This window comes from Leopardus geoffroyi, chromosome D3, assembly GCF_018350155.1.
Source record: "Leopardus geoffroyi isolate Oge1 chromosome D3, O.geoffroyi_Oge1_pat1.0, whole genome shotgun sequence".
Classification (NCBI taxonomy): domain Eukaryota; kingdom Metazoa; phylum Chordata; class Mammalia; order Carnivora; family Felidae; genus Leopardus; species Leopardus geoffroyi.
The window spans coordinates 20,013,922-20,039,692 of NC_059339.1; the positions used below are offsets into that span (position 1 = coordinate 20,013,922).

The window sequence follows — 25,771 nt, forward strand, 5'->3', positions numbered from 1 at the left end:
ACAGACGCATTTTATTTATTTTGTGGTTGTTACAGTTTACAATGAAAATAGGATTAAAATATCCTTCAAAATAGTAGCATTGGCTCCTCTGGGTGAGGTATGAGGGGTGTTTGGTTTTGTTTTGTTTTTCCCCTCTTGTTTGTTTTTCTTGCTTTTCATGTTGTTTACAGTAAGCAGTTATTATTTTAAAACTGAAGACCAAGACCGATAAACTCTGTTTTGAGAGGAACTTAGAAGAACAAACAAGGTGATTCTTCCTTAGGCTGAGCTGACACCTGCGTCCCTGTAGCGCATCTACTTCCTGTTGTGTCCACCTGGGCCTGGAGTCTGGGCCCCCAGAGGTGCCCGAATCTCTCTGCTAGGATGGCCCTGAAGTAGGGGTGAAATCTCTTCCGGGCTCAGCAATCTCCTTCCTGCATTATCCGTTCCACGTCCTCTGGCCGGCGCCTCGTCACACTCATGTTTGATCAGCTCTTTTTGTTTCGGACTCTGGTTTTGTTGACTTTTGTTAACACAAGCTCCTGAACTAGAACTGCAGGTCCCTGGGGGAGTGGGCCGAGTTGTTTTTCCACCAGCCACTACCTCTTTCTCCCTCAACTTTAATATTATTCTGAGAGTAGAACAATTTTGAGAGACGAATTTAAAAACAAAGTTGAAATTCCACCACAGTCTCACTGCTTCATCCAAATGGTGGCCCCTGTTGTTTCTATTCCTGTCCCCACCCACCCCAGATCTGGAAGCCCCTGCCTGGTGCACGCTGCTTCCAGGTGGTGGTGACACTATCTCAGGCCTGTGTTCCAGGGCAGGGCCCTGCTCCTGGGCAGGGAAGTTCTCATAGTGGACTGAATCCCTGTGTGCTTTGCTATCCCCTGATTCACCAAGTGCTCATGGGTGAGCCTCTGGCCTTATTTTCCTAAATGAGGGTCTTAGATTGGATCAGTGTGGTTAACCTCCAGGCACAAAGCCCTGGACCTCTCCCCACAATGCACATTTATACAGAAAAATTTCAGGGTTTTGTGAACTTGTGAGTTAGACATCCTAGAACACCTCAGGCCTCCAGGGCATCCTACTGTGGGGAGAGAACAGTTGAGCCTCTTTTTTGTGACTCCAGACAGCAGACCTCACGTCCATTATTTTAGCCCTGCCAGGTGCTGTGCTGCGTGCTTTCCAGAATTATCCTCCTGAATCCTCACACGGCCCCGAGGGATCATCATCGTCACCTGCACATGACAGAGGAGGACACAGAGAAGACAGTCACCTGCTTAAGGTCATGTACTTGGAAAGTGGTGGAGTCAGGACTAGAACCCAGGTTTGTCCGGGCTCCAGGCCCCAAGCTCCAAGCTCAGGCTCTTCTCACAAGCTGTGATCCAACCTCCAGCGGGGAGTCAGCTCGATGATCTGCAAGGTCTGTCCACACCAAGAACACAGCTGGGAAACTCTTTGGAGTTCCAAAAGCACCTTCGTGCCTGCCCGTCCTTTTAGTTGACTTCCCAGCAGCTGAGCTGGTGAGGTGGGCAGGGCAGATACTGACTGACACCTTTGTTGCCTGTGAGGGGACAAAGCCTAAAGACATTCAGGTGGTCATGGCCCCAAGGTCACACTCAAGTCAGCGTCAGCATCAGAACCCAAATGTTGGGTTCAGTCACTTTGCACAGAGCTGCCAGGGGCCAAGATTCTGTGTTTCTCATGGTAAGGATCTTCCCAGCCACCTAACTATCTGTCTACCCATTCACCCATCCAAAACTAACCTACCCAAGAACCCATCAATACATTGACTCCTCTACCCACCCATCAGTTATCCATCCACACATCCATTCATTTATCACCAGTCATCATGTGCACACACATCCATCTCTTCCTTCCTGCTCCCCTCATTCGAATTGTGTATTGAGAACCTTGTAACTCCCTGGCCCTGAGCTGGGAGTAAGGTGAGCAGTCTGCATACCTGGAAGGAGTCACATCTTTCCCTTTGTCAATGGGGGTCCTGGAAGGGGCAGCTGAGGCAGGCAGCAGGCAGACTGGAGTGGTAGCTGTGGAATTGCTATTCTTTTGGGCTCTAGGTCACAGCACCCGACTCACTGCATTGGGCTAAAAACTTGTGGAGAAAGTGAGGAGTGAACAGCTGGGATACAGCGTCTGTCAACATGTTACTTATAGACGAGATAGCTGGCAGCATAGGCTTCAATGTAGAGCTTCTTTCGAGATTTTGTGAATGTAAGAAATGACATATCTACAACATACTATGTTACTAACATAAACAAGATTAGAATTAATGAACTATAGGTACTGTAGAGTGAGGCTCCAGTAACAATTTCTAACCTGTTTCTGTGATTCATTGAACCACGCATACTGGGAAGGGATTTATGCACATTTCTCTTGCATTCTGCATTAATGGACATAGGAGGTAGCAACTAATATGATCAATACTGACTGGATCAGAACACGGGGAGAGGAAGTGATTGCCAAGGTACGTTGTCATCTGTGTGGCAGAGAAGTTTGTCAACCTAGGTCTTCCAACCTATGCATACTAGATAATTCTTCCTGTCCAAGGAACTGAGGAAAATTCTCAAAGTTTATTCTTGTCTGCTTCAGAAGGTGCTTCTTTCCATCATATCTGCTGATTCTGGACTGACCTTGCCTCACGCTAATCTGCTTTGTGTGTAGGAAGCTTTTTATTACTCTTTGCAGAAATTGCTTAAACTCTTGGTTTGCAATTGCTTACTCTTCTGTTTTCAACTGCTTTCCTCTAATCTTCCTTGCCAAATGCCTGCTGCTAGGTAGGTATTCACCACTCCCAGAATACCTTCTTTCTTTTATTAGTGGCTTAGCAACTTCCCTTCTGCTTTCTGACCCTGTGTGGAGCTGGAGCTAGAATGGAGTATTGTGGATGTGGACAGGACCTGAGATTTAGGGGAAAGAGTCCATATTAGTATTGTAATGACTCTTTCCATATACATGTCCCCTGTTGTATCACTGCCCGAGAGAATAGCCCTCTGTCTCTCCATTAATGTTATCCCAAACCCTGCACTTGGCAGGTCATGGGCATAGCAGGTGAGCAAGAAATATTTGCTGGATGTTAAGGGTTGAAAAAAAAGACACTTCCTTAAGTGAGGAAAACTTCATTTTTTATAATTATACAATAAATGTATAATCACTGTAGAAAATCATAAAAGTCCAATGTGCGAAGTGAAAACCAACCTTACCTAAAGCTTCAGCCACAGGTAGCCCCAGCTCACAGATACAGGTATGGATGTAACTATGGATATAGAGACAGAAACACATGTTCACACGTGTCACATCTTGTCTTGTGACCTCTTTGGGATAACATCATGTTCAAGACGTCAGATGCTGTTCAAATCTTCCAATATGCCATTTTTAGAGGATCATTGATCTTAATCAGTTTCTTGTTTTTTTTTCTGATTATAAAAGTAATACACGTTTAGGGTGCCTGGGTGGCTCAGTTGGCTGAGCGTCCAACTCTTGATTTTGGCTCAGGTCATGATCTCATAGTTGTGAGATCAAGCCCCATGTTGGGCTCTGCACTCACAGCAGGAGCCTGCTTGGGATTCTCTCTCTCCTTTCTCTCTGCCCCTTCCTCTCTCTCTCTCTCTCTGTCTCTCTCTCTTAAAATAAATAAACTATAAAAAAATAACAAATAAAAATAACACATTTTCTTTGAGAAATCAGAAAATACAGAAAAGGATGAAGAGGAAAATAAAGCAAACATCTCACTACCAGAGAGGACTCCTGTTAGTATGTTTGTGTGTATGCTTTCAGACTTTTCTCTGCATGCAGTCATGTCCTTTTCACAAGGATGGGCTCAGATGAGACCTTCTCTTGTCATCTGCCTGTGTGCCACTGTTCCCCACTCTGGAATTGGTCCACAGCACTTATCTGGGGCTATTTGGAGCTGTGAAATTTGGCTGTCTGAACGTATGGCTATTAGAAAGCTGCTACAGGGTGCACTGTGCTGGTGATGAATCTTTACCAGCAGGACTTAGGGTCAAAGGGAAGTGCATTAACAGGCCAGGACACAGGGGATGAATTTCCTCCAGAAAGGCTGGGCTGTGTCTCCCTGAGTCCCTTTGGAATCATGGGGTCTTGGGAGATCAGGATGCTTGTGCTCACCCACTGGTCCTGTCATCTGTTCATTCTGCTGCTGGGAGGACCTGAGGCTGGGGTTCCAGTCCCCAGGTGCTCCCTCCAGTGCTGATTCCTTCTGTGACCCTGGTTATCCCTTCCTTGGGGCCCTACTGGCAATGGAGGACCACCACCGGCTGGTTCTTAGATGCCTTGAGGCTGAGCCCTCCAGGACTCCAGGACTCAAAGTTGAGCTCGGGGAGGCAGCCAGGGGGCAGCACCATGACCAGCCAGGGTTCCAGGGGGCTTGGTTGGGGAGGGCTTTGCTACCCCCACCTGGGAGCTGCACAAACATCCGGCTGTAGCCTTGAAACTGCCCCTGTCCTAGTCCCTGGCCACACCTGGCCCTGTTTGTCACACGTCCCACGCCCTGCTGGCTGCAGGCTGGGTTTCTCTTCCCCTTACTTCTCTCTTTTGGTTACCCCTGAGTTCTGGTTTCAGCCAACGCGGGGTTAACTTTAGCCTGGGGATTCCCGTAGGTGGCCAGCTGCAGGCAGGGCCATGACGCGGCCTCCCTTGCCCAGATCCCCTCCCCAACCTAACTTCCACCTTGGACCTCACTGTCCCTGCAGGTCCAGGGCCTCCCTATGCAACCTCTTCATCCAGAATCCTAGTTTTCTTACAGGTTCTGGCCCTTGGGGCTTCTCACCCAGCTCTCCTTGAGCAGACAGGAAAGTTGGGGCCCAGAGAGGGGAAGGGACTTGCCCAGGGTCACATAGCATGTCAGCAGCATCCCCTGGGCAACAGCCTAGGAAATGACAGCAATAGGTGGGGGTTGGTGAAGGGCACCATGGGTTAGGCACATCATAGGCATCATCTTAAATCTCCACACCTACCCTGTTGGGGGGAGACTAGTTATCTCCCCCTTGTATAGATGAGGAAACTGAGGAGACACAAATCACCCAAGGTCAAGGGTAGAGAATGGCTGTGTGTGCATGGGGAGCCCTGCCTGCCAGCCCTGGGGTCTGGGCTTCTACTGCAGAGTCTCCCCAAGGCCCTTAGCCTGCTGGTCCTCCCCCCTCTCAGCAGTGGGGCAGAGGAACTGTCCGAGGGGTCTGTAACCCTGGCTCTGCCTGACATCCACTTTTGGGCCCCTTTTCTGTACACCTGAAAGGGAGTTGGGGCTGCAGAATGATAGAGGGAGGCTATCCCATGTGAGCATATCTGGTGCCTGGCAGAGGACAGCTCTCCATACAGAACACCCCTATGTGAACTCAGGCAGGCCCTGTTCTCTGCTGGCCTCAGTTTCTCCACCCATCAGATGAGAGGCTGGGAGTTGGGACATGTGGGAGCTCGCCCTGGCTCACTCTGTGATGTTAACCATTTTGAGCCTCAGTTTTCCCACCTGTGAAATCGGATGATGATCCTGGCTGTCAGTCTCACAGAATCCCTGAGTGGCTCAGCTGAATACCACATGTCACCATGTTTTGTAAATGGTACAGGGACAACAGGCCACTCAATAGGGTCTCAGGGATTTGTTGCCTTTTGGAATCGAAGATCTAGTCAGTGCTGAGGCCTTCAGGGCCCTACCCCTACGCTTCTGCTAGGCTTCAGGGCTCTGGACAAATCCTGAATGCCTCTCTGGCCCTGCCCTGGCCTGTCTCCCAGCATCCTCTGGATGCCCCCTCTCCTCTGCCTGATGCTCACTGTCTGTGTCTGATTCTCTTTCCTTCCCGGGTCAGGGCTCAATCATGTGGCACAGAATGCCAGGGTTTTCCAGGTGGTGAGCAGGATGGTGGGCCAGGCAGCATGGGAGACTGGAGTCTGGGATCTTTGAGGTGGAGGGTCAGGGTGTTTCATTGGAGCCTGAGAGCACCAGCTGAGGGGTGCTGCAGTCCCACTCTGTGCCTTTGCTCATGCTGACCCCCCAGGATGTCCTCCCTACCTCTGTCCTTCCAGCTCTGGGGGTCTACCTCCCAGGCCCTGTTTTGAGGTTGCCAAAGTTTCTGCTGCCACCAGACCCCATTTTCCTACTGTGCAAGACACCCAGAATCCCCCACTCCTTGTCTTCTCCACCAATGTTTGTTGGGGAGGAGGGTCTCATCTGTACTGAAGCTCTGGGCTGGGCAGGGATGAGTGTCCATCATTTTAGCTTCACCCCCAGGATGTTACCTGGGCCAGGCATGTATGGGTCTGTCGTGGGCAGGTGGGGGGTGATGTGAGTGAACAGTGTTGATGAGGTGATTGCCCATGTCTGGAGTGAGGGCCACACTCTCCCAGGCTCATCAGTAGGGGCACTCGCCCTAGGCCTGCCCACGGGATACTTCACATCTCCTGTGTCAGGTGATGTGGTGTTCTGGCAGATGCCAGTAGGCCTGGCTCCTGGCTTCCCTGGGCTGGGGGAGTTTCTGGTGGTACCCCCCAAGAATGAGCTGGTAGAAGAGATTTGCCATCTTTGGGGGTGAATCCAGGCATATGTGATGGGGTCCTGGGTTCCTATTCCCCATCCCTATCAAGACCTCAGAACCTTGGAATGTCCTGGGAATATCTCTGATTGGAGAAGGACAGGGAGGAGAGGAGAAAAGGGGAAGTCAACCTGGAGGGTAGATCAAGAAGGTCTGTAATGGGGGGTGGGGGGAGCTTGGGGAGTTTGGCTGCCCACTGGGCAGGGGGCCTGTCATACCTTTGCCCTTAGTGTCTAGACCTAGCACCCAGTACATGGTCAGACTAGGCAGTGAATGGTAGCTGAAGCCCCTCTTCCAAAGGTGAAGCAAGTACTTTCCAGGTCTCACTTTGACCTTGGCTAGACCAGTCCCACCTTTCCTGGGACATGGGCAGTTGAGAGCCCCTCACAGGCCAGGCCCCCAGAAAGCCTCAGGGAGGCTTCATGGATGAATGGGTAGGTAGATGATGAATGGATGGACAGACAAACAGATGGATGTATGGACAGAGATATAAGTGACTGACCCATCTGAGGTCCTGACCACTGGGGAAGGACCCCATGAGGCCTCTTGAGGGACGGCTGTGCTTCTAGGCTACCCAGACCTTGGGCTCCCAGAGTAGTGACTGTGAGGGTCTACATTTCTCCCCCCTTCCCTCTACTCGGCCCAGTCCCCAGAGTTCTAGGTCTGGGAGCAGCAGGTCAGGCGTGACCAAGTGTCTCATGTCTAGCCCCGGCTACCATGACCACTCAGGGCTCCTCTGAGCAACAAGAGTCTGGCTGTGTCCCACATTCAGTGGCACATCCATCTGTGGCACTTAGGAAGGTTCATGGGGCATCCCGAGGAGGGGGCAGAATTGACGTAGAACAGAATATTGCTCCTGAATGTTGACTGTGATCTCAAACCCTGCCCGGCTCAGGCCTGGGCACAGGGGCTTGGGGGGCCTTGATGATGGGATGCAGGCCCCTTCTCCAGCTGGGCTTGTGGAATCTTCTGCAGCTGGACCCCCTCCCTACTCTGGGGAGGAGGCACCTGCTACTCGGGCAGGGGTTGGGGCCAGTTTGGGTTTCCCCAGCTATTTTGGGCATCAGGGATTCTTGGTTTCACCAGGCCAGCTGCATGGGGGTGAAGGTGCCAGGCCCCTGAGGTGCTGGCTGGGGTTGGAACAGCCCCATGATAATGGCAACAACAATAAACCACGGAGACAAGCAAAACATCCACTTTTCCATCTGATTGGCCCTCCCTTCCCTCCAGGGGGTGAGGTTCCATTATTATCAACCAGGCTGTACAGAGGGGAAACTGAGGCCCCAAGCAGCCAATTACAGCTACAGGGACCTGGCTCTGAGTCAGGGCTCCTCCTGGCCCCCTGGCCTCCTCTAGCTGCTTGGGTGTGAGACCCTGGCCAGATGCTGCCTGGCTCCTTCACCCTACTTTATTTTCTCCATGGCACAAACTCTGTCTCCTGTATGACACCATTCACTTATCTGTTAGGCTTGTTTCTGTCTCCCTCAAATGTGAGTGCTGCAAGTAAGACTGTGCCTGCCTTGTCCCCACTGTGGTTTCTGCACATAATAGGCATCTAGGGAAGACATGCTGACCAGGTGACTTTGTTCTGGGTCAGAGGCCTCATCCATGCTGTGCCTTGGTCCACACTGGAACTGAGTTGGAGCTCCTGTCTGACTAGGGACAGCTGAGAATGGGGTTCCCCTGGCCGCTCTGGAGTCCCACCTTCTCTAGCCTGCTCTGCCCTGCAAACCTGGACCCAGCATCCCTTCCCTCACAGAGCCGCTCTTGGCTGCCTGGCCCATGGCAGCCTTTTTGTCCTCTGCTGGCAGCCAGGCTGAGTCTGGCCAGTTTCCTTTCTCCTCCCTGGGGTGGTCAGGAGACTCCAACACCTCCCCATGAAGGCTGGGCACTGGGTGGGCAGGAACTGCCTGACCCAGTGAGGGTGCATGGCAGGTCTAGGCTCTGGATCAGCAAAGTACTGGGCATAGCATATGCTTAGTGGACACTCGGTGGCTGTTGGCCCTAACATGAAATGTCCCTGGTCTGGACACTGAAGAGCAGGAGGGACCTGGGGCCGAGTCAAGGGTGTTGATATGGCCACAGGAAGAGGGTGTGACCACAAAGGGATGCCCTGGTAAGTCATGCTGACCATCAGCTACTCTGTCCCCAGAGTGGACACAGGGGCTTCTGATGACCCTAGCTCTGTGATGCTGTCCACAAAAGTCACTCAGTCCTGCCCCTGGTCTCTGTCCTGGTTTCCCCAAGACATTCTCCCTGATACCGACTGGATTCCTGGAGACAAGGGCTGCCAGAGGACCTGTCCCTTGTTGGTCCCCATACATGCTATAGTGTCATTGGGTGGGAAATAAAGTCAGGGTCACACCGTGGTCTCTCATGGGCTAGGCTGGTGTGAACTCACACCCAAGGGCTCTGGGAGGGGCCCACAGAGACCAGGAACCTCATGGTGACCCCCAGGTATGGCCCCTGGTGAGGCCATCCTGGCAGCTGCATGTCCCATGGTGGTGCCTCTGTCAAGGCCTGACCCATTGAGCACTTGATGGTGCTGCATGATGTCTGGTACGGCTGACTGCAGGGCCTCATGGTTGGCTTTCTGCCACCTGCCCCCCAATTATAACTCATTATAAAGAGCATCATTCATTCGGCAAACAGGAGCTCACAAAACTTATCATCTAGGGGCATCTGGGTGGCTCAGTCAGTTAAGCGTCTGACTCTTGATTTCAGCTCAGGTCATGAATTCACAGTTTGTGAGTTTGAGCCCTGTGTCAGGCTCTACCCTGACAGTGCAGAGCCTGCTTGGGATTCTCTTTCTCTCTCTCTCTCTCTCTGCCCCTCCCCTGCTCATTCTCTCTCTTTCTCTCTCTCAAAAAAAAAAAAAAACCAAACCTTAAAAAACCAAATTTATCATCTAAATTGAGACATTTCTGGGAGTGGAAGGAGGACTATTAATAACTACACCAGGATACAGGCCTGAACCGGTAATATCCAGGACACAGGCCCCCCCCTCCAACACTCCCTTCTAGACCCAGGTGTTCTGTTTTGGGGGTGACTGTCACTTGCGGGGTTCCTGCCCAAATAGAATTAGGTTTGTTGTGGTCCCAAGTGATCGACTGGCTTTTTAGAAAAACTGGCCCTGCCCCAACCCCAGTACCCTCTGTGACAGCTGAGGCCATCTGCAGTTTCTCAAGGTATCTGAATAGGAGCAGAGGTTCCCCCAGATCACCCTAGAAAGTCCTCACAAAGGTGTCCTGTGCAAGGTGCCTCTGGGGACTTTGCACTACAATGTTCGGGAAAGACCTGGCCAGCTCTGTGGATGCTAGTTTCAGATGCTCCCTATGTGTGCAGCCGGGGACACCTGCCACCTGGCCCCTGTCCTCCCACACATCCTGTTCAGGAGCCACATGGAGGAGGTTAGATGTGTGATCATACAGGAAGATGTGGAACCTTTGCTGAGGCCACGGAGACCTCAGAGAAGAGGCTGATATGTAGGGAGGGAGGGAGGGTGAAGGAGAGTCCACTCTGAGATGTGGATTGTCATTGTGCTGTCTCATGTGTCACTAAGCCATTACAGTGGGCATTACAGTGGGCAGGTGACTGTTCGACACCCCTGGAAACTGTATTTTCCAGGTGGCTGGAAACCTGGGTTTGGATCTTTGTGCTGGGGTGTGGGTGTTCTTGGTGTCCATATCCCCAGAAGACACAAGCTGGGGACAGACCCCATTCTCAGTGCTGCCAGGCTCAGTGAATACTGTGGGGGTGAAGGATGAGGGTGTCCCCTGTGTAGGCTTGGCTGAGCAGCACTGCCTCCATGCCTGTGCAGGCCTCACAGGGGGGTGGGCAGATGGGAGTGTCTTGCAGCTCAGCTCCTTAGGAGTCCTGGGCTTCCCCAGGGCCCAGAGAAGACACCTCCCTCCCTTCCCCCCAGGGCCCAGAGCTGACACCTCCCTCCCCTCCCCCAGGGCCCAGAGCTGACACCTCCCTCCCCTCCCCACAGGGCCCTAAGCTATCACCTCCTTCTCCTCTCCCCCAGGGCCCTGAGCAGCAACCTCTCTTCCCCTCCCCCCAGCGTTCCTCTGCCCTGCCCTGCCTGAGGCTATTCTGGGCTCTGGCTTTTGGTCTGAGAAGGAAGCCACAGCCTCCTTACCCTATCTGACTCAGTCCTCTCCTTGAGCCCAGGCCTCCAGCAGGCAGGAGGCCCAGAAGGGAGAGGGCTGCCCAAGGTCACAGGACAGGGGCAGGCCAAGCTCCCCTCCCCTGACCTGCTACTCTTCTCTATTTTGTGAGGCGTTCATCCTGTGTGGACCTGCTTGCTTGGTGTCCTGGGGCAGTCACTTCTTCAAGGGAGGGATGACCCTGCTCTGAACTGGGCAGGGCAGCCCCAGTGTGACCCGCCTGGTCATTGACCTTCAGGGAAATGGACTATGACAGCTCTAAGGGTCCATGAGGGACCATGATGGCAGGTGGAGGCATCCTGCTGATGTTTCTGTTGGTTCAGTTTTAAGTGAGCAAAATCTGTTGCATCAGTTGCTCCCTTGGCTGGGAGCTGATCTGGGGAACTCAAGGATGAAGGTGGGTAAGGGATACAGGAGTGCTGATGCATAGGGGCACTTGTACCCCAATGTTTATAGTAGCACTTTCAACAATAGCCAAATTATGGAAAGAGCCTAAATGTCCATCAATTGATGAATGAAATTGTGGTTTATATACACAATGGAATACTATGTGGCAATGAGAAAGAATGAAATATGGCCTTTTGTGGCAACGTGGATGGAACTGGAGAGTGTGATGCTAAGTGAAATAAGTCATACAGAGAAAGACAGATACCATATGTTTTCACTCTTATGTGGATCCTGAGAAACTTAACAGAAGACCATGAGGGAGGGGAAGAAAAAAAAAAGGTTACAGAGGGAGGGAGCCAAAATATAAGAGACTCTTAAAAACTGATAACAAACTGAGGGTTGATGGGGGGTGGGAGGGAGGGGAGGGTGGGTGATGGGCCTTGAGGAGGGCACCTGTTGGGATGAGCACTGGGTGTTGTATGGAAACCAATTTGACAATAAATTTCATATTTAAAAAAATAAATAAAAAAAATAAAATATTTATAGCCATAAAAAAAAAAAAGGATGAGGGTGGGGGTCAGCAGTAGTCTCCACAGTTGTCTCCTTGTAGCACATGAGCTCTTCTGGGGCAGGTGGTCTTTGTCCCTTGCACCCAGCTCTGGCCCACAGCAGTGCTCACTGAGGGTTTGTTGAATGAATGAATGTGTGAATGAATGAATGACATGTGTTGGGATGAGCTGCTGTGGAAAGATCCTGGGGAACAGGTCAACAGCAACTCACCATGTGGCCCTAGCAGTGCCCCTCCTCACACCGTCAGAGCCTCAATTCTTTGTAAAATAGATATACAGCACCCACGCCTGCTTTGCTTTGTGGATTCAGAGTCCTCCCTTGACTCCCCTCCTGCCTGCATCCTACCCACACTAAATCAATATAGAACGAAGAACTCAGGTTCTAAAGACCCTTAAGGATGCCCCTGATTTCTGGAGGTTGTGGGGTTCTATGTGCCCAGCACCTTTTCCTGGTCTGACACAGGCACAGCCTCCTCCTATGGGACAGTGGCCTCAGGTTGGGGATCCCTGAACACCAGCAGGAACCGGCAGGCGCAGCTTCCTGTCTGGCATGGGGGGAGGTGCGGTGACTTGGGTCAGGAAGCCTGGGTGTCTATCCTCTGTGTGGCCTTGACCAGTTCTGGGAACCTCTGTCTCTTCATCCCTAAGGTGTGTGTGTGTGTGTGTGTGTGTGTGTGTGTGTGTGTGTGTAGAGGTATTAGCACCTGCCTGTGTGTGTTGAGGGGGGTGGGGATCTGGGAATCACACAGGTAGAACATGTCAGACATCAGAAGCAGTGCTCAGCGAGGGGACACTGTCCATATGGCCCATGAGAAAACAACTGTGGCAGAACAGGGGACAATCCCACTGCTGGGCAGCAGTCCTGGAGGGGCCCAGTGATGTTGACCCAGCACTCGGTCAAGCCTCTGTGGAATGGAGGGAGGTGTGGCCCCCACCTCAGCCCCTCCCCCCCACCCCCCCCTGCCTCCCATCAAGCTGACTCAGGTTGTTGGGCTCTTTTGGGGCAGGGCACCACCATCCGAAGTGAGGTCAGCAGCCTGGTTGAGTTGTGGAGCCCAGGGCCAGGCTGGGAGATAGGGCCCATTAAAAACAACAACAACAACAACAACAACAAAAACAAACAACAACAAGCCCTTTTTAGATCTAGTTTATGACTTAGAAAGAGTGGCTGATGGGGCCAGCTCCCTGTGACCCTGAGTGGCAATACCAGAACAAAGTGGATGGAGGAGGATAGAGGATAGAGAAGAAGGCTCAGGAGAGGGACCTTGGGGGCCTGAGGAGTTCAAGATGGGGAGAATGGTGTGCGGTTCTCAAGTCCACCTAGAGGTCGGCCGAGGGGAAGACTGTGAGGAGACAGTTGGATTAGGGCACTTGAGGGCCATCGATGATACCCTGGCAAATGTAGGGGAGAGGTGGGGTGACAGAGAGACCAGCTAGTTTGAGACAAGGTAAAGGGGCCGTAGAGCCCCGGAGTCCTTAGAGTCATGCTATAGGGGGCAGGTGAGAGGTAGGTAGCAACAGGAGAGAAGGTGGCATCCGAGATGAGTTCTGGGGTGGGAGAAAGAGTGGGTTTACTGCCAGAGGGACAGGAGAAGGTGACTGGAAGGTAGATTGGCCTGGATGTGCCATCCTGGAGGGTCAGAGTGTGCAAAGGTGAAGGGGTGGCCTGGAGGGGTATCCTGGGGCACCAGATGGTCTACTCTGGAGTGACTGAGTGCCTTGGAAGTCACCGGGGATGCCTAATAACCCAGGGAGGTCAGAGGCCCTGACAGACTGCCCAGTGACCCAGCTTTACGGGGGGTTTCCCACACAGTCTGTTAGAGGATGGGTTCACACACTGATGCCCCATTATTTTCTTACTGGGAAATAGAATCCTCAAGAGTTTGTCAGGTTACAGATGGGCCATCCCTGAGGCCAGGCATTTCATTACTTCTGGGTCACTTCTTCCGCCTGGGATCATGTCTGTGGTCCTGTCATGGCCGTCTTGGGAGGGATGGTGGCTCCTCACATTTGAGATGTTGAGGCCTGAAAGCTGGTGCTGGGCCTGAGAAGCTGCTCTCTGATAGAGATGGAGTGGGGGCCCTGAGGCCGCCCTGACTGCTGGCTGCAGCCAGACCAGTCAGGGCCAGGGGAAGGGGACTGGAGTGGCTTGCATTTACAGTGATGGCAGGGAAATGGGTGTCACTGAGATTTCATTGAGGGGACTTGGGTGGGAGAGTTTTTGGGAGTTGGGTCCCAGAGGCCAATCACCCTCCAGCCCTGCCATGCCGCACTTCCTCACAGGGTGTCTGTCCATCCTGGGGCCTGAAGGTTCCAGAAGTCAGGTCCCCTCTGCTGAATGCCCTTCTGCACCTTCCCCTGGAGGTTTGGTGACATCTCAGGGCAGCAGATGTAATCCTAGAGGAAATGGGAGTGCCGGAAGGTTCTCAGCAGGAAAGGGCAGAGGTGAAAGTGGGCTGAGGTGGGGGGAGCCAAGAACAGAATGGGAAAGCAGCCTGCTGTCCTCACTTGTCAGGGTGTGTGCCATCTGGAGAATTCCACTTGAGTCAATGGCTCCATTCAACAGCCAGCCCTGAAGCAGTGGCTGTGCTTGGCACTAGACCCCCTTTCCCTGGACCCCCATTCAGAGAGTTTTGTGTGCTTTTCCATGAGGAGATCATCCCCCCTGACTCTGAAGGTGTTACCGAGAATCCCTGGATCCTGAGGGGGAGCAGCTAGCACAAGGGAGTCGGGGGATTAGGCTGGAGAAACCAGCTGCCAGGGACTGAGTCTCCTGGTGGTGTGGCAGCTAAGGATGAGCCCTGCTGTGACCTTCACCTCCCAGGACTGAGACTGAGGCGGGGTCTCCAGGAGGAGGGGACCTTCTTTTGGCCCCTCCCCTGCATGCCCTGACCCTGATTTTTGACCCAGAGGAAGGTGAAGAAGCATGAGGAATGCAGATACTCCAACCTGAGGCCCTGTCCCCCTCAGTATCTCATTGGTCCCTACAACTCTGTCCTTTTAGGCCGTGGGTCCTAGGTCAGGGAGGTGAGTCCAGGGGGACTCAGAGCTCTCCAGGGATAAAGCTGGACAAATCTGGAGGGCCTGGCTTGGGTGGGCAGGGTGCTGAGGGTGGCCTGGGACCCGGGGTCAGCTGAGATCTGGAGTAGATGGTGTTGGGGTGTCCAGGTTCAGTTCTTGCTGTGACCTTGGGCAGGTCACTCAGGGTCTCTGGGCTCTGGTGTCTCCATCCATAGGACAAGGATCATAATAGGATCTTCTTCCAAGGGCAGTTTGATGACTGACAAGTAAGGCCTAGAGAGCATTTAGCTGGGGACCAGCTGGAAGAAATGCCCCAAAGCCACAGCTAAAATCAAAGTCCTTTTCCTGTGACCCTAGGAGGAGAAGGGACTGAAAGAGGCGGGTGGGGTGGGGTGGGGTGGGTGCAGGGTGGGGTGGGGTGGGTGCGGTGCAGGGTGAGCCTGGGGCAAGGAGGCCCTAGGAGTGGCCCAGACTGGGCAGGATGCAGGGAGGGAGAAGAACATGGAAGAAAGCTCCCACACCCCTAGAAAACTGAGCAATAGTGTTGTGGTCAGCTTGAAAAGAAAAGCTAATAAAAACAAGATAAAAGGGGCCAGCCAGATGCCCAAGGCTGGATATTCCCCTTGCATACTTTTGGCTTCTGTAATCTTGTTTGCCTCCTGTGTTCACCAACTGTCAGATAGCACCATTGATAAGTGCTCCCTCCCCTTTTTCTTTTGTCTCTCAACCCCCTACCATCCCAGCCATAAAAGGAGGCTGATACCAAGGTTCGGGGCTCAGCCTTTGGAGGTGACTCTGCTGGGCAGGCACTGGTGCACAATAAACAGTCTTTTCTGATTCCTTGAGTGTGTGTGCCTTGTCTCTTCCTGTGTGCCAAGTATTTGCTGTAACAAGCTGAATAAGGCCCCCAAAGGTGTCCATGTCCTAACCCCCAGAACCCGTTCCTTTACCTGGTATCAGGGATTTTGCAGATACAATTAAGGACCTTGAGGTGGGGAGATGATTCTGAATTATGTGAGTGGCCCCAGGTAGGGTCTTCCCAAGGGAAGAGGGAGGTGGGAGGCTCAGAGAGAGAGGAGATGTGGCAGTGGAAGCAGAGGTCAGAGAACAAGGGACAGAGACTTGAAGATGCCACTGAAGCCTTGACAGGAGGGAAGGAGGGGTCGAAAGTCCAGGAATGCAGACAGGGATCCAGAGGAGTCTGGAGTCCCCAGAAGGGGTGGCCCTGTGACACCTGGATTTCTGCCTTCGGGACCCATTTCAGACTTCTGACCTTCAGACCTATAAGAGAATAAGTGTGTGTTGTTTTCAGGCACTCAGTTTGTAATGATTTGTGACAGCAGCCATAGGAAATGAACTCAAGGAGCCAAGGGACAGATTTCCCCAGGACACTTAGTGTGGCCCCTGCCCACAATGACATGCCTGGCCCATCCCCCTCTAGCCCCTCATAGTGCAGGGGAGGAGTAGGAGCCCAGGGATCCAGCAGGAAGGGCTGAGGGTCCTTGGTCCTTTCACCACCCCTCATTGTCAGAAAGCAGCCAGAACCCCAGACCTCCAAAGCCCCCAATGCCACCAAGGAAGTCCCCGGATGGATGCTGGTTTTCCCAATAACATCCAGGATTGAATGGAGATAGTTCTGAATAAATGATGCTCCATCCCCCTCCCCAGAAGATGGCAGGTGACTTTCTGAGCCACACACCTGAGATAGTACCCCATCTTTCTTTGGCAGAGTTGGGTCATGAGTGGGGGAGTGGCTCATAGGTCCTGGAATACCCAAGGGGCTATCAGGTGGAGTAGGAGTGGGCTTAGAGATGCAGTGGATGCAGGGAGCTGTGACTTTGTGCCAAGGGTCCATTCTGGATCCAGGGGCAGGAGCCTGCCTGGCTGAGCCACACTGGGGCAAATCAGGGAACTGAAACCATGTAAGCACCCCCACACCACCTGGTGATGGTGACCTGGTAGTAAAGGAGACAGAGGACTCCCTATGCAGAAGCAGCTATAGCCTCCTCATGGTCATTGCCATATCCTGAGACTGCCAGGTAGTTATCTGTATGTCAGAGCTTGATTCCTATCAATGGGGAGGCCTCGGGTGAAACACGTCCCCACTTTTTATTATGGTACAAGATGCCTGAGACAGCATTGAGACACCAGTTTCCCGCCAGCAAAGGCTGTGTTTATTCTCAGAGAAATTAGGAGGCACTTATTTCCCTCCTTGCATTGATTCCTGGGGAGCTCAGAGCTCATTTTGGCAAGTACCTGAACCTTGGGGCAGGCCTTTTATGGGACAGTTTCCTTCCTGGCTTCCTCCTATTCCTCTTATATCTCTGAACCTGCCATCGCGTGAGAAATCAGAGTGGTCCCCAGATTTAAGAGCCTGTGGAGCCAAATTACTGGAATGTCCTGAACTCTATGGGTGCTCCAGCCTGAGGGAGTGACATGGAGTGGGTAAAAGTGGGTGGGAGCTGAGCTGGGCAGAGGGGGAGGAGGGCATACAGGAGGTGAGGACCAGGAGCAGAGGGGGTCCAGGCCAAAGGAAAGAGAGGATACTGGGGGTGTAGAGGGTCCCCACAAAGTCAGGGAGGGAGGGCTTATCTGGAAGTCAGCAGCCCTGGCCAACTCAGACCAGGGAGGTAGCAAGGAGTGGGCATAGCTGTGTGCTAGAGGAGGAATGGGGGAAGGAGGGGACAGAGGTACTGAAGTTCTAGTGACCAGACTCCTTCAGGTGACCAGACTCCTCATGTCCTGACTAGTTTCCTGGGAGATGCCCCCAGGAAGACCGTGAGTGTTTTTGTTTCCCCTCAGGTTGCTTTCCCACTGGGTGCCAAGGATTGCACGCACCTCACCTTGAGGATCCTGGAAGGTTGCAAATTAAATATGAGACCAAAAAAGAATGAACAGAGAGCAATGGTTTCTGATTGACAAAAGGACATTGTATTGAGAGCTGATTCAGTGTAGGGAGCAGGGCTGGGGATGATGGGCATGGGGCCTGGAAAGACCCCTCATGTTTGTCAGGGGAATCCCAGTGCCTGAATCAGGGAAGCTCTGGCACCCTGTCTTTCGTCTTAGTCTCTCTGCAGGTTCACCCATCCTCATAACTCACCATTCCACCCCTGAGCTCCTCTGGTCCTGGCTGGCATCAGCCTTGAGACCTTGTATCTCCTTGGGAAATCCATCTGTCCTACAGCATCGGGCTGTCTGAGATCTCCCCCCAGGTAAATATCCCTAGTATCTTCATATAGGGCTTCTGTCTGTCTGGCTTGGTCTATCTGTATTCAACAGGGTTTCTGTTTTTCAGGTTCTCCTCCCTTCCAAGGAGGAGCTTCTTACCTCACAGTCCCAGACAGTGAGACCCCAGGATTCCAGGGAGGAGCTTAGACATCAACAAGGAGGCCCTGGGGAACCATAGGCAGTGGGCCCCCAAGACCACTGGGGGTGGACATGGTCAGTACAAGAATGGTAAATATAGGGAAGGTCCAGAAGGTGGGTTATCTTGTCCTGCTGGCCTGTCTTCTATTCTGAAACATTCTCTGCGCTATTCTGGATAAGAATGAAAATATCCCAGGGGCGCCTGGGTGGCGCAGTCGGTTAAGCGTCCGACTTCAGCCAGGTCACGATCTCGCGGTCCGTGAGTTCGAGCCCCGCGTCAGGCTCTGGGCTGATGGCTCAGAGCCTGGAGCCTGTTTCTGATTCTGTGTCTCCCTCTCTCTCTGCCCCTCCCCTGTTCAGGCTCTGTCTCTCTCTGTCCCAAAAATAAATAAACGTTGAAAAAAAATTTTTTAAAAAAAAGAATGAAAATATCCCATATAGAAAAATGAGGACTCCTTCTACCCTAGCGGCTGGAGGAGATGGTTAACTGGAGAGAGAGCTCTGAGTCATAGTGAGGAAAGGTAGGAAGAGGTCACTGGAACTGGCCCATTCTGTCCCCACCAGGTGTTTCAGAGCAGGAATAGGCTACAGGGGGTGGGATGGCCAGACAAAAAGGTGAAGGTTCCAGAATGCCAGAGTGATTCAGACCTCAGGCCACACTCAGGACAGAAAGGAAAGAAAAATGATCTCAAATTTGACTCTGGTCCCCAAAGAGAGAGAATGGGGGAGACTCACCTAGTATCGTCACCTGGGTCCCTCCATTGAACACATAGCACAGTGATACAGCCTTGAACACAAACCCTCTGTCACCCTGGCACCATACCCTCTCCCCACCAAACCCAGGCCCATCTGCAGCTGCTTGGGAGGCTCAGAGTCCAGCCTCCTCTTTGTGGGGGTTGGGCTGGCCCATGGGAGCTTGAGACGGGGCCCCCCTCCCCAATGCACCTTCCCTTCCTCATGGGGTGAGCTTCCCTCCAGCCCCCACCATGGAGGGGTAGGAGGGAATGCCTGAGTGACATATCATAACTCAGGTAGCTCCTGGCAGGAGCTCTGTGTATGGCTCAGCTTGCTTGGGGAATGCTACCTGGGAGATCGGACAGCACAGTTTCCAACACAGACATCACGGGGCCTGTGCCTTCTGCAGAGCTGAGGCCCGTGGAGGGTTCTGGATGCCACCACATGTCCTAGGTACATGCCCAACATGGCCATGTGTGCAATAGCAGGTGTTCCTGTGTCATGGTGTGTTCTTGAAAGTTTATTGTGTGTGTGTGCATGTCTAGTCTGTCTGTGTGACAAGGAGCCTAGACCTGCCATCCTGAGCTAGCTCCTAGCACAACAAACTTCCTGGTTCTCAGGGCCCATTCACAACGCCTAAGAAGGTGAGTCAGTTCACAGTTCAAATATGCCCAAGGTACAATCCAGAATGTAATCTAGATATTGAACTCATGGCCTCAGTGACCACCCAGGGACATTTTGGTTTAGTGCTTGTGATGGCGTCAGCAGTGGATGGACTCTAAGGGGTCCCTGCCTCCCAGGGCCTTGAATACAGCTGGGGCCCCCAGTGTAAGTGTGGGTTTGAGTGGCCAGGATCCAAGAACTGAGGGTTCTGTAGTAAGTATGACAGAGATGTCTGTGGGAGGGACACAGGACAGTGTCCCTGGGGAGGCAGGAGAGGGGGGGGGGCTGATAAGAAAGGGAGAATGTTCTAGTCTGTGACGATGTGGAGTGTCTGTATGAGGTAGGAAACCAAGAAAACATGGCATCAAGTGAGGGCATTCATGGAAGGAGAGTGGGACATCTCAGGAGGGGGACTAATACCAGACAGTGAGGACCCAGGTCCAGAGAGGAGCTCAAACATTATATAAGAGTCCATGGGGAGCCAAGAGCAGTGGACTTCTGTGTTGCTGATGGCTGATGTGGTCCATGCAAGAAAAGTAAGCATAGAGATATGGCAGAGGATGGTCTATCTGGATTCTGCTGTTTGTATCTCCTCTTCTGGAATATTCTCTGGCAATTCTGGCTGAGAGTAAAACTACTCCTCAAAATAAAAATGAGGATGACTTGGGGCGCCTGGGTGGCGCAGTCGGTTAAGCGTCCGACTTCAGCCAGGTCACGATCTCGCGGTCCGTGAGTTCGAGCCCCGCGTCAGGCTCTGGGCTGATGGCTCAGAGCCTGGAGCCTGTTTCTGATTCTGTGTCTCCCTCTCTCTCTGCCCCTCCCCCGTTCATGCTGTGTCTCTCTCTGTCCCAAAAATAAATAAACGTTGAAAAAAAATTAAAAAAAAAAATGAGGATGACTTCTGCGGGTTCCTCTCCAACAAACCCAAAACAATGATGGTCCCAGAGATGGTTGATTCAGGACAAAAAATGTTAAACCCAAATAACCAGAGAGCAAATTTATGACTGAATAAAGCAATTTATTGAGCATTGATTGGGTGCTGGCAGAAAGGCTGGGATGATCCTGGTCTCAGGGAAGTCCCTCCTGGAGGTCCTGTGGCTCTAGGCCTCATTGGGTGGGTGGGGGTCTTGTGACCTAAGAGCACTCTGCAGGGACCACTCTCTTCTCCAGGTGCTCCCCTCATGCATGACCTGGCAGGTGTAGCTGCTTCTAGATTTCCACTGGTCAGGTAACAGGCTCAGGAAACTGCTGGCCGCGTACTTGTTGCTCTGTTTGGAGGGCTTGGTGGTCTCCACACCCTGGGTGACAGGGTTGCCGTCTGCCTTCCAGGCCACCGTCAAGCCACTGGGGTAGAAGTCACTGATGAGGCACACCAGGGTGGCCTTGTTGGCACTGAGCTCTTCAGAGGAGGGTGGGAAGAGTGTGACCGAGGGGGCCGACTTGGGCTGACCTGTGGGGCGGGGGAGTGGTAGTAAGTCAGAGATCAGGTGTCCATGGCTGAAGCTCCTATCTCAGTCCCGATGTGGGGAACAGCTCTGTCATGTCCATGGCTCAAGTGCCCCAGCTGGCTGAGTTCAGGTCAGCCATGGGTAGGGTCACTCACCTTCTGTTGGAATGAATCTGACTGCCCATTCAGTAGTGTCTGGGTCCCTCCATGGCCTCAGACTCTCTCCAGGTCACATGTCCTCCTAATCCACACAGTCCTCCCCTGGGACTTGGTGGCACTGGCTCTGAGACCTGCTTTCCCTTGTGATTCTGTCTGTCTTGGACGTTGGTATCACTGCCATAATGCCAAGTCACTTACCCGGTTACTGTATAGTCAGTCTTCCTTGTTGCAGGGCTGTGTTCCCATTTGAAAAGTAGGTTTCCTGCCCCCAGAGCCCCTCACACCATCATTGCAGCCTCCCAACAGGGACCCTCCCTGGGGATGCTGAGTGGGTAAGAAGTGGGAGTCCCTGGAGTTGGATTCCGGGGAGTCCTGTAGATGGAGTTTGTAGGTAAGGTGAATTTTCAGTTCTGAGGGATCTCCCTGTTCTGTGAATTGATGCTGGGGACTCTGACTGCCATGTCTGGAAGCCTGGCAGTCAGTGTCCCTATCACCTGTCCGTATCAGGGGACTCTGGCCGCATATATCTATCTGCTCATGGCTCTTTCCTGCTGTGGTGGGCCATGAAGGGATGTACCTGTACTGCCTGAGTGTCTTGACTGAAGGATACGGTCCTGAGACCTGTCCTGTTTCTGGTGTCCTGTCTGTGCCTATGGAGGTGGAAGGCCCCAGCACCAGGACCCCTTTTCCCCTGACGTTCTCCCTTAATCCTTGACCCCCTTGTCCCACTTCCTCCTCCGTGTCTCCTAGTACCCAGACCAAGGCTCTCCTCACTGTGATTCAGGAAGTCCTCTGCCTGGGACACCCTAAGGATGGAACCCAGTGCCTGAGCCATCCCCAAAATCGACATCCCATGGCCCCTCTGGCAGCCCAAACCCCAGTCACATGCACTTCATCCCTCAAATTCTCGGACTCTTTGAGCCCAGATACCCTGAATGGGGAGGCGACCATCCCCGAGTCTAGAGGACAAGGTTCCCATGAGAAGAGAGCTGGAGCCACAGTGAGGTCTGAATTCAGGTCTAGATCAGGAACAGTTTACAGGGATGGTCCCCTGTAGCCCTGACCAGACAACTGACAAGTCAGGACTGGTGGAGGCTATGAGGGGCAGATAAAAGAGGCAAAACTTACAGACCTCCTAGACCTTCAGCCTAAGCCCAGGTCACAGTAGAAAGCACAATAGCCTGAAATTGTACACTGGATCTGAAAGAGGAGGAAAAGGGGGAAAACTCACCAAGGACAGTCAGACGGGTCCCTCTACCGAAAATAGGACACCGTGACGCAGTCTGGATCACAAACCCTCTGTCAGTCCCTCCACCCCTGACCCAGGCCAACCTGTAGCTGCCCAGGAGACCCAAAGCCCAGCCTCCTTGTTGCGGGTGCTGGCTGGGCAGATGGGTGGGTGATGGGGATAATCGCTGGTGACCTGGATTTTCAGTTCCATGGAGGGTTCAGATTCCATCCATCCTCAGTCATGGGGAGGGGTGGAGAGACCCTCTTTAGGTATGGCATCAGAATTCAGCTAACACCATGCTTAGGAAGGTGCTGTGTGCTCTCCTCAGTCTGTGTCAGGATGTCATTGTAGAAGGGGTGAGCAGGGGTGTTTCAGCACAGAGGTGATGGAGCTGGGAGCCCTTTGCAGAGTTGGGACTCATGGGGAAGGTCCTGGATGTATCACTACATCGTCCACACAGGGAACAGTGGAGGTTTGGGGTCAGGAATGGAAAGTGTTGAGAGGAGACTCATGTTTCCCCCCAAAACTTAGATCCTTCTATAGGGTCCTGAGCTCCTGAATCCCTGCCTTTGGCTGGTTCTTCTAGAAGGTGGCATGATCGCTGTTTAGTCTCTGTCCTTAGCCCCATGAGGAGAGTTGTCATGCCATAGGGGTATGTGGGCTGAATGTAAGCTGGATAGACCTGGTGGGTCCATCGTGCTTGGGGAGGCACGCACTGGATCCAACAATTTCGCCCTGAGCTGATGTGTGGGAGTCTGTGCTGTTCCCTTGAACTGACTGAGAATCACACATGCCCCCACGTACAGGAGCATCACTAGCACAGGGTGGCCCCACCACACAGGACACATACTGTTTCCCTACACTGGACCATGACTTTGTGAGGGTCTCTTTTACCCAGGGCCCTGGCCTGCATCCAGGCCCAGGGATGTTACCTGCAGAGCTCACACAGGAGACACACAGGTCTGGCATTCTTTCTGTGACACAGTTGCACACTAAGCCAGCACTCCTGCTGTCTTTCCTGATTTGCTCTCACTTCAGCTCTCAACTCCCTCTCACCAGCTCATGAGGTTGCTTGTCTCACTCCACCTAGACCCCAATCTGCAGGGCCTTCTATTGTCACTGGTTGGTGTTGAAGCTTCTATAGGGACTAAGTTTTTTTTATTCATGTCCCATCCTGGGACGTAGTGCAACATCTTCTACCCCAGGTTGTCTTGATGCTTCCATGGAGATGTTCACCATGGCAGTGTTATAAATGAACCAATGGTTCTGTGATCATCATGTGTGTGCATGTATATTTCTGTTTATTGGTACCTGTGTGTGTGCTTGTGTATGTTATGATCAGATCCCACGCTGAGATCCTAAGAAGATGAGTCAGTTGAGAAACCTGTCAGCAGCCCATTCCCAAAATGGGAGCCTTGATTTATAACATAGAGGCCCCAGGCAGGTTACATAAGCACAAGTGGGTTTATGGGTTAGCCTGGCCTCAACAGGTCCTAGAGAGCATAGCTGGTGTCTGTCTCCCAGAGAACTTAGATGCAAGTGGGAACCAAGAGACACTGTTGTGTGGAGGTGCCAGCAATGGGAGTGTGGGTGTGAGTGACCAGCGTCCAGACAGAAGGTCCTGTAGTAAGTGTTGCAGGGAGTTGGTGGTGGTGGGGGGAGACATGTGATTGTTCCTGGGGTAGGAACAGAGGTTCTCATAAGGAAGGGAGGAAGCTCTAGGCTGGTATTATGGGGAATGTTCACATGGGGTAGGAAACCAGGGAAAACATGGCATTGAGTCGGGGTCCAGAAAAAGAGAAGAATGGACACATAAGAGGGGGCAGGTTGTAGACAGTGTGGCGCCAGGTACAGGGAGAAGCTCAGGATTATCCTAGAAATCATGGGGACCCAAGATCAGTGAGGGCAGCCATGACTGGCAGTGGACATGGTTCACACAAGAAGCAAAGTATGCAGACATTGTGGTGGATAGTTTCTCCTGTTTCCGCTGATTGTATCTCCTGCTGAGGAATATTCTCAGACAGTTTTGGCTGAGAGTTAAACTACCCCTTAAAAAAACATGAGGAAGCCAATCTTTCTGTGGACTCCTTTCCCAAGAGGCCAAAAGAGTGATTTCCCCCCCTAAAGATGGTTGAGCTCAGAACACAAAAAGTTAACTCTAAAAGACCAGAAAGCATGATTTCTGATTAAGAGACATTTTATTGAGCAATTATTAGGTGCTGGGAGAAGGGCTGGGATGGTCTTGGTACAAGGGGAATCCTTCCTGGAGGTTCAATGGCTGCACATCCCCTTGGGTGGGTGTGGGTCTCAGGCACCTAAGAGCACTCTGCAGGGACCACTCTCTTCTCCACGGTGCTCCCCTCATGCGTGACCTGGCAGGTGTAGCTGCTTCTAGATTTCCACTGGTCAGGTGACAGGCTCAGGTAGCTGCTGGCCGCGTACTTGTTGTTGCTCTGTTTGGAGGGCTTGGTGGTCTCCACGCCCTGGGTGACAAGGTTGCCGTCTGCCTTCCAGGCCACCGTCAAGCCACTGGGGTAGAAGTCACTGATGAGGCACACCAGGGTGGCCTTGTTGGCACTGAGCTCCTCATTGGAGGGTGGGAAGAGTGTGACCGAGGGGGCCGACTTGGGCTGACCTGTGGGGTGGGGAGAGGCAGTAAGTCAGAGATTAGGTGTCCCTGGCTGCAGCTCCTATCTCAGTCCCGATGTGGGGAACAGCTCTGTCATGTCCATGGCTTGGGTCTCAAGGGCTCCAGCTGGCTGAGTTCAGGTCAGCCATGGGTAGGGTCACTCACCTTCTGTTGGAATGAATCTGACTGCCCATTCAGTAGTGTCTGGGTCCCTCCATGGCCTCAGACTCTCTCCCGGTCACATGTCCTCCTAATCCACACAGTCCTCCCCTGGGACTTGGTGGCACTGGCACTGAGACCTGCTTTCCCTTGTGAATCTATCTGCCCTTGGATGTTGGTATCACTGCCATAATGCCAAGTCACTTACCCAGTTTCTGTATAGCTGGTCTGTCCTTGTTGCAGGGCTGTGTTCCCATTTGAAAAGTAGGTTTCCTGCCCCCAGAGCCCCTCACACCATCATTGCAGCCTTGCCCACCTCCCAACAGGGACCCCCCACTGGCGATTCTGAGTGGGTAAGAAGTAGGAGTTCTTAAAGCTGGATTCCAGGGAGTCTTGTAGACGGAGAGTTTTCAGGTGAGGTGAATTTTCAGTTTTGAGGTCAGGCCATGCCTGTTCTGAAGGGTCTCCCTATTCTGTGAGGTTTTCTGGTGGGTCTGTCTAAACACTTACTGTTTCTGGAAGCCTGGCAGTCACTGCCCCTGTTACCTCTCCTTATCAGGGGACTCTGACCCCATGTATCTGTTCACAGAGCTCTCTTGCTGTGGCATGCTGTGAAGGGATGTACCCCTGCTGGCTGAGTGTCCTGACAGGACACTTTCCTGAGACTTGTCCTGATCTTGGTGTCCTT

The 25,771-nt window shown here is 52.6% G+C and overlaps 1 protein-coding gene and 2 long non-coding RNA genes across 9 annotated transcripts in view; 1 reads left to right on the top strand and 2 right to left on the bottom strand.

The window, feature by feature from the left end:
• Positions 1 to 1,500: 1,500 nt before the first annotated feature.
• Positions 1,501 to 24,716, top strand: LOC123587609. The gene is made up of 5 exons (XR_006707406.1): positions 1,501 to 1,510; positions 5,359 to 5,367; positions 17,544 to 17,554; positions 21,042 to 21,047; positions 24,607 to 24,716. It is a non-coding gene; the product is annotated as an uncharacterized LOC123587609 (long non-coding RNA).
• LOC123587619 lies at positions 12,805 to 18,885 on the bottom strand. Its single transcript, XR_006707419.1, has 2 exons — positions 18,796 to 18,885; positions 12,805 to 14,070 (listed from the first exon to the last, which is right to left on the bottom strand). It is a non-coding gene; the product is annotated as an uncharacterized LOC123587619 (long non-coding RNA).
• Positions 20,456 to 25,771, bottom strand: part of LOC123587584 (immunoglobulin lambda-1 light chain-like) — an 876,584-nt gene continuing 871,268 nt past the window's right edge. For 5 of the 7 annotated variants that reach the window (XM_045457476.1, XM_045457479.1, XM_045457480.1 and 2 more), the window contains exon 4: positions 20,456 to 20,908. In XM_045457476.1, coding sequence (XP_045313432.1) covers positions 20,559 to 20,908 — 350 coding nt within the window. In that variant the 3' untranslated portion in view covers positions 20,456 to 20,558. Of the gene's footprint in view, positions 20,909 to 24,605; positions 24,931 to 25,771 lie in introns of those variants that run through there. The other 2 variants (XM_045457475.1, XM_045457474.1) reach the window with 2 other exon arrangements.